The 8314-nt window shown below is 52.7% G+C and overlaps 1 protein-coding gene across 1 annotated transcript; it reads right to left on the bottom strand.

The window, feature by feature from the left end:
* Window positions 1-633: 633 nt before the first annotated feature.
* On the bottom strand, window positions 634-2829 carry LOC128777060 (uncharacterized; the record flags this gene model as incomplete). The annotated part of the gene is given in 2 exon segments (XM_053902377.1): window positions 634-1320; window positions 1322-2829. Coding segments are annotated over 2 exon segments (2139 nt in total), but the record flags the coding sequence as incomplete, so codon positions are not given.
* Window positions 2830-8314: the final 5485 nt, after the last annotated feature.

Genomic DNA, 8314 nt, shown 5'->3' on the forward strand with positions numbered 1-8314 from the left:
TCAGTTTGTCTGCATCCTTGACTAGGAGTGCTGTCGCTGCAATAATTCTTAGGCATGGCGGCCAGCCGGCAGCCACTGGGTCTAGTTTCTTAGGTAAGCCACTGGACGGTTCCAGGGGCCTAAGGCTTGAGTTAGAACCCCTTTTGCTATTCCCTTATGTTCGTCTACAAAGAGGTGGAAGGGCTTCGTAATGTCTGGTAGGCCCAGGGCTGGGGCACTTAGGAGGGCCTTTTTTAACTGATTAAATGCAGTTTCTTCTTTTTCAGCCCATTTAAATGTTTTCCCCTCTTTGGTAGCTTCATATAGGGGCCTGGTGATCTCAGCAAAACCTGGAACCCAGAGGCGGCAGTAGCCGGCTGATCCTAGGAATTCCCTCACTTCTCTTCGGGAGGTGGGAGTAGGGATCTTTGGGACAGTTTCTTTTCTGGCATCTGATAACCGCCGCTGTCTGCCCTCCAGGATATATCCCAGGTAACTTACCCTCTCCCTGCATATCTGAGCCTTCTTTGAGGATGCCCGGTACCCTAAGGCCCCCAGGGTAGCCAGCAGGTTCTGGGTCCCTCGCTCACAGTCTTTGGCCGTGTGGGCAGCAATCAGGATGTCATCTATGTACTGTAGAAGGGTGAGGCCAGGGTTCTCCCTTCTGTACTCACCCAGGTCCTCATGTAGTGCCTCGTCGAAGATGGTGGGTGAATTTTTGAATCCCTGAGGTAGCCGTGTCCAGGTGAGTTGCCCACTGTAGCCCTCCTCCGGATCATGCCACTCAAAGGCGAACAAGGGTTGGCTCTGGGGTGCCAGCGGCAGACTGAAGAAGGCGTCCTTTAAATCTAGTACAGTATACCAGACCCTGGAGGGTGCCAAGGAGCTCAAGAGAGTATATGGGTTGGGAACAGTTGGGTGTATGTCCGCGACCCTCTTATTTACTTCCCGGAGGTCTTGTACCGGTCGGTAGTCATTTGTGTGAGGCTTTTTGACCGGCAGTAAGGGGGTGTTCCAGGCAGACTGGCAAGGAACTAGTACCCCTAGGCTTCGTAGTCTCCAGATGTGTGGCTGGATCCCCTTCCGGGCCTCCTGAGACATGGGGTATTGTTTGATCCTTACCGGACTCTCTCCTGGCTTGAGCTCTACCAGGACTGGGGTCCTATGAGCGGCTAGTCCCATCCCCCTTGTCTCTGCCCAAACCGAGGGGAATTCTTGTAGCCATCTGTCTATATTATCCTCTCTCGGGAGCGCCTCCTGGTGGAGGAGGTATTCATCCTCCAGTTTCATGGTCAGGACCTGGATGGGGTGGCCCTTGCCATCGGTGACCTGAGGCCCCCCCTTGTCTGAAAGTTATCTGAGCTCCAATCTTGGTCAGTAAGTCCCGTCCTAACAGCGGGTAGGGGCATTCTGGTATTACCATAAAGGAGTGGGATACCCGGCCCGTTCCCAAATCTACTGTTCTTCGGGTAGTCCATGAATACTGGCTCATACCAGTTGCCCCTTGTACCCAGGACTTCTTGCTGGCTAGTTTTCCTTGTGGGGTGTGGGGGACCGAATGTTGTGCTCCAGTGTCAACAAGGAAGTCAACAGGGGTCCCCTCCACTTTAAGAGTTACCCTGGGTTCGGGGAGAGGGTCCGAACCCCGACTCCCCTAATCACTTAGTTCATCTAGCTCTAGGACTTTTACTCGATCAGTCTTGCTTCCCTTCCCGCCGGCCCTTTTTGGACAATCTCGGGCCCAATGCCCTATCTCCTTGCAGTATGCACACTGATCCTTCTGCAGCCTCTGCTTCCCCCCCTTGGTGGTTCTTTTACCTTTTCTTGCGTCGTCTGCCAGCTGCCAGAGACGGCGGTCTCGTTCCTCGGGGAAGTCAACAGTGGTAGCTAGTAGTATTCTGGCCAGGTCTCGAGTCTGCTTACTGCTGGCAGCCGCCATAGCGTGAGCCTGCTTGTCCTCAGGAGGCTCCCGGTTATTATATACCTTTTCAGCTACCACCAGTAAGTCCTGCAGACTTTTTTCTCCTAGTCTATCTATTTTCTGTAATTTTCTCCTAATGTCTATGGCTGATTGGTTTACAAAGGCCATGATAACAGCTGCCTTGCTTTCCAGAGCCTCTGGATCCATGGGGGTATAGGTACGGAATGCCTCCATGATCCGTTCTAAAAAGGCAGCCAGAGATTCATCTTTTCCCTGTTGTACATTTCCTACCTTGGCCAAATTGGTTGGCTTTCTAGCAGCCATTCGGAGACCCCCCATTAGAGTCTGGTGGTAGACCAGGAGCCTCTCCTTACCTTCTGCCGTGTTGAAATCCCACTGAGGCCAAGTTAAGGGGAAGGAGGCATCTATCTGAGTCTGGTTGGTGGTGGGATTCCCGTCTGCACCCGGAACTAGTTTTCGGGCCCCATTGAGGATTCTTTCTCTTTCTTCAGTCGTGAACAGGACCTGCAAAACCTGCTGGCAATCGTCCCACGTGGGCTGATGGGTAGAAAGAACAGAGTCTAATAAATCCATAAGCCCTGCCGGTTTCTCGGAAAACTTAGGATTCTGAGCTTTCCAATTGTAGAGGTCACTAGTGGTGAAAGGCCAATAGTGATGGGGCTGATTCCCCTCCGCGTCTGGGGGTCCGGTGGCTCGCAGGGGCAGAATAGTGGAGTCGGCGGCGGAGGCGGATTGCTCCCTCTGAGCCCTTTGTCTGGTAAAGGGCGGGCTTCCCCCTGGAGCGTTTCTGCCTCCCGCTCTCAGAACAGCGTCTGCATCCCCCGGAGGGGGAGGATGGTGTTCTTCCGGCATCCTAGAGGGGTTATACGGGGGAGGAAAAATTAATTCTTCTTCAGTACCTCCCCTGTAGGGCAGGGTAGAAGGGTGCTGAAGGGTGGGTAAGACTTTTCTTCTTCTCTGTCTCCTGCAAAGCAAGAATGGGTTTTGGCTCCAGAGGGAGCGGGGTTAGGAAGGGCTTAAGCCAAGAGGGTGGGTCTTCTACAAGGTCCTGCCAAGTGATAATGTAAGGGAGCTGATCAAGATGGCCCGTCTTAGGCTGAGAGATGATACTCCTGACTTGGTGGATGGTAGGGAGGTCGAAGGTCCCCTCTGGTGGCCATCCGACATTGAAAGTTGGCCACTCGCTAGAACAAAAAAACTGCAACCGACCCTTTTGGACTTCCACACTGAGGTTGTTAGCTCTTCCCCTCACATCCTTAAAGTGATCAATCATAATACTTAGAGGAGTAGTCTGAGTCTGTCCCATAACGTCCGTCCAGTAATTCCACAGAACAAAACAGAGAAACACAAAAACAGACAAACAGAGGGCCCCTAGAAAGTCTTCCAACTCCATGGAAGCAAAACTGAGAGCTAGCTTAGACATTTGAGGGGATTCCACGTCCCTCCAAAACCGATGAGGGGATTCCACGTCCCTCCAAAGACGACGGCCTCACGCCGACCAGCGGGAACGACCGCCTCGTCTCAGACTTTTGAGGGGATTCCACGTCCCTCCAGAAGGGAGAATCGGAACGTCTTCCGAAACTCCCGGCCCGTGGTCCTCCAGTGCGTCCACTTAGACTGCGTCGGGCACTACCAGAATTCCAGAAATGAGCTCACACAGAAAAGACAGAACAAACAGACAGACACTAACCATGGCCAGTCAGGCTCTCCGGGTCGGGGGTCCCTCGGGGGTCTTGGGGATCCCGGACGAGCCCCCAAATGTTATGCCCAGAATTCGTGATCCCCAAAGACCACTAGGGAGCCGAGTCCGATGCAAAAGCAAAGAGCCTTTATTCGAGCTAGCTCGAGGTCAATCCCCTACCTGCACCGACGCAGCGGTGAGATACCAGGGAGAGAGAGCGAGTTTCAAAAGGACAAAGGTTTTATTGGGGCCTAGGGGCAGTTGGTGAGGTAATGGCTATGGCCTCAGCCGATTGGCTGGGGAAGGGTCCTGGGGAAGGGTCCGAGTCCTGTTAGGCAGGTGAGGGGGGGGGGTTACTCAAGGGGAGGAGGTGTGGTCAAGGTGAAGGACACAGAACAAGATGGAGTCGGCCGGCATAGTCCCGCCCTTTCACTAGCTAGCATCGCTGAATGGCCAGGAGTAAGGAATGGGAACTGAATGTAGGCTCTGTGGGAGGAAGAAGCCAGTTTTTCTAATTTCCTGTATCCCCTGTGTCTAGGTCAGTGAATGAATGAACTAGAGTTGTTTTAACCACAGTGTCTCAAAGGAAGAAGACAAGGAGGAAAGCACTGAGGAGCATTCAGAAAGAAAGTGGGGTGCCCTTGCCCCTACTCCTCACTTTCCATCCCCAGAGTAGACTCTCCATGCATGGAGAAGGAGAGACAGAGGAGTTAGGAGAAGTGTCCTGCTTTCTGGCTGCAACTCGGGGATGCCAGCAAAACCCAGAGGGAGAGAGTTACGGGGTGGTGCTGCAGTTTGAAAACAGGGCCACAGACAGCTCTGTCTGTAAGTTTCAGACAGAGTCAGCAGACCCAAGGGACTCAGTGGCCACACGTGAGAAGTCTCTGAGGGCACTCAGGGGCAGGTAGCCACCACACCTGGAATCAAAGCATGATATTTGTTCCCAGTAACATGGACAAAACCCCAGGAGTAGGAAGTGGGGATGGAAAGGTGGCACGAGGCTGGTCCTCCGTGAGAGCAGGTGAGAGCACTTTGTGGGGCTCTTTCCAGCTCGCACTCAGTGACATCATATTGGGAGGCTGGGATTGGTCATAATGGGAGTATTTATATCATGGAAAATAGTAAATGCTAGAGATCAAGACCTTTGCTTTTTCTTTTTCCTGGACATCCTGGTTTACTTGTACACCACTGGGAACAAACCAGTAATTGACCAAGGAATTCCTTCAATCTGGGTCGAATGAAGGAATTTCCCAATAGAAATTTCATTGGGTTATAAGAAAATACCTGTTATTTTTTGCATGCATGTGATAGCAATTTTCATTTTGGCAATCGTTTTTAGTGGGGTTACCCAATGGCAGACAGACCCTGAGACAGAGATTTGGATGCAAGTGATTTGTTAAGGCAGTGCTCTCTGGAGAAGCTGGTTAGAGAGCAGGGGAAGTGAGGTAGGAAGGAGCCGGGCCAGGTGGGATTTTAGGTGATGGCTCATCTTTGGCCTGATCCCAAGGGAAGCCCTGGAGCCTATGTCACATCACCGTCTTATTCCTGCCTTGAGGCCTGGGGGGCTTTCCTGCACCTCAGTGATTAGCCACTGGCCACGAGCTGCTCAGAGGGCCACAAATTCCCAGGTACTTCCAGCAATCAGCATGTCTAATGAAGCCATTCTAGTAGCCCAAAGGCCATCTTCTGAAGAAGCTTACAGAAGCAGAAGCTGGGGACAGGCTTGTGTCCTGAGGATATAGTCAGAGCAGAAGAGCACCTCCTCAGGGTAGCACCCAGAAGATGAGACTGATTTATTCATCCTCTTTGGTTCTTGGCCCATTAACGTCACTGGTCTGTGCAAGGTCCCTACCTCTGTGCAAGGTCCCTATCTCATTTTTCCTCCTTTACCCCCACCCCCCACACTTCCACATGCCCCATAAGTGCCCACTTGAACGTGTCGGATGGAGATTGATACCAATTACAACATGTGGACATGTAGCATGCTTGAAGATTACAGGTTTACCCGAAGCACCTGTGTGTGTGTGCTGGGGGAGTTGCAGTGGCACAGGTGGGTTTTGATTTTAGGAAGGGACCACACGAGCCCAGAAGGGAGAAGGAGCAAGGCAGAAACCCACTCCCTAGGAATATAGAGGAAATGCATCCTGCCACAAAAGTTGGCCCAGGGGACTCCGGGACGAGACTGGGCAGTCTGCATCATGGCGGGTCTGCAGGGTAGGGCATGCTTTGGCAGAATTCTGGCAGCTGTCAAGAGCAGAGTACCCATTCGGCGTGGGGCATGGTAAAGGAAAACTCATGGCCAGGCTCTCTGTGGAAGCCAGGATGGCTCTGGTCTGAATTAGAATCGCTGTTGATAGCAGCCGCACCCTTAGCCTACAGCAACTCCGCTGTAGGGAAGCAGGTTTGCAAAGATATTGGGAAGGTTCCCTGTCCCCGTGCACCACAGCACTGCTGCCTGAGTGACTCTGCAGTCCCAGGAATCAAGTCAGACTCCCAGGAGGAGATCAAGAAGAACCAGGCCCCTGGAACCGAACAGAGATTCAGCTCACTCTTAACATAGTGGTTCCCAGGAGTGACTGCTGGCCAAGAAGACTCAAGAGTGAGAGCAGGTGACAGGCAAAGGAGCTTAATTCTATTCCTTAAGAGACAGTTTACTGCATTAGCAACAAGATCAATTCAAAACCTACTTGGTGGTAGCTCTGGTCTACCATTGACCTCTCATAGGTGGACTTAGTTTCTGGTCACCCTAGCTTGTGGGCCATGGTCCCCCCTCCACTGGTGCGGGGCGGGGGGCTCTGGCCAGCACATCCCTACCGTGTGATTCCTTCCCTTTTCCGCGCCTAAACGGGTTGCGTGGAGCCTTAACTTTGGATGAGTCAATGACAAAGTCAAGAATTAGTATCAAGAAAGATGGCCATTCTCTGTTTTGATATCTAATGTGCTGATTCAAGGCAGCCAAGGGACCTGTAGTCAGAGGAAGCCAGTCTGCAGAAAGAGAAGAACATAACAGACGTTCAGAAAGGACCCCAGGTAAGACCGGAGAAGGCCGAAGGCTTCTCAGAGGTTGTTTCCAGGACCTGTTGGAGGCCCAGCTGTGATTTTGGCTTTGGGGTCTAGAAGACAGACCACTTCTGTGCAAGGAAATCCCTCCTTCTTGTCTCTCCCATTTTCTCTATTTGAGAACTTCCTCCTCATCCTTTAGAAAAGCCTCCCAGACCTTTCTAAGTTGGGTCTGCTGCTCCCCTTCTGTGTTACCACAAAACAGTCTGTGTTTCCCACCAGACTCAGAACTCCTTAAAGGGGCCTAAATCTTAAATTCATCTTTGTAGCCCAACTGTGTATTCTTGAGTTAGGCAATACAAGGAGGTCAAACAAGAGTTTTAAAACAGAGTGCTTGACAGAATAAGTGGCCCAAGGGATGTCCCAGGATGAGGACAAAATGTATCCATAACTTTTGACAATGAGCAGCTCACTGGTGTCTTTGACAGAAGCTGGTGTTGGCCACGTGGTTAAGGCCAGGATGCAGTGGATTCAAGAGAGGTCAGGAGGGGTGCAAGGAAAGGGGAGAATAAACCGAGCAAAATTTTCAAGAAATCTGGCTGTGTGGGAAAGAGAATGTAGTACCCGGGTGAAGGTGGAGGGTCAGTGACACAGAGATGGCCAGGAGGTGAGCCCAGCCTGGGGAAAGTTGGTGGCACCGTGGCAGAGCACAGCTACCTAGAAGCCCCATTTCTGACTGTGCAAAATTTGAAATGATAGATTTCTGGACACTGAGTCCAGATGTCACCACCTTGGCATTGGGGCCGAGGGAATGGCAGGCCCAGGACTAGACTTCAGACAAATCGTCTGGGTGGCCGGCCTAGCCAGAACAACACCCTGCAGCACTGGATTCCTTCTTCAAGAAATAGCTTTTGTGTGATCCTGAGTCTTTGACAAAAGTATTTAAGCGTGACTTCAAAAGGCTCGAGGCTGGAGATTCACGAGGAAGATGGCAGCGTAGGAGGACGCTGGGCTCACCACGTCCTGCTGATCACTTAGAGTCTGGCCCACACCTGCCTAAATAACCCAGAAAACTGCCAGAAGACTAGCAGAATGGAGTCTCCAGAGCCAAGTGCAGACGAGAGGCTCACGGGAGAGGGTAGGAAGGGCGGTGGGGCATGGCGTGCTCCACGGACTGGCGGGAGGGAGCCGGGGTGGAGGGGCGGCCCGGCGGCCAAGCAGAGCCCCTGAGTCTGGCTGGCAAAAGCGGAGGGGCCAGACGGAGTGTGTTCCGACAGCAAGCGGGACTTGACATCTGGAAGGTTATAAGCTAACAGCTCTGCTTGGAGAACAGGAGGGCTGGAGGACAACGTGAGGGAGAATTGTTGAGCCGTGGACGACAGAGCGCAGCTTGATGGGGAACAAAGGCGCTCGCCAGTGCCATCTCCCTCGCCCATCCCCCAGCCAAAATCCCAAAGGGAACCAGTTCCTGCCAGGGAACTTGCTTGCACCGCACAAACACCCAACGCTGTGCTTCTGCGGATCCATCCCTCTGGCGGGTCTGACTCCCTCCCGGTGCCGCAGGGCCCCTCCTGAAGCGGATCTCCAAAGGAAAAGCGAGCTGAGCCTGCCCCTCCCGCCCCCGTGCACCTTGCCAATCCACCCCAGCTAATACGCCAGATCCCCAGCACCACAAGCCTGGCAGTGTGCAAGTAGCCCAGACGGCCACGCCA

The sequence above is a fragment of the Panthera pardus genome, unplaced genomic scaffold, assembly GCF_024362965.1.
Source record: "Panthera pardus isolate Hobbes unplaced genomic scaffold, ASM2436296v1 HiC_scaffold_15, whole genome shotgun sequence".
In the NCBI taxonomy this organism is placed as follows: domain Eukaryota; kingdom Metazoa; phylum Chordata; class Mammalia; order Carnivora; family Felidae; genus Panthera; species Panthera pardus.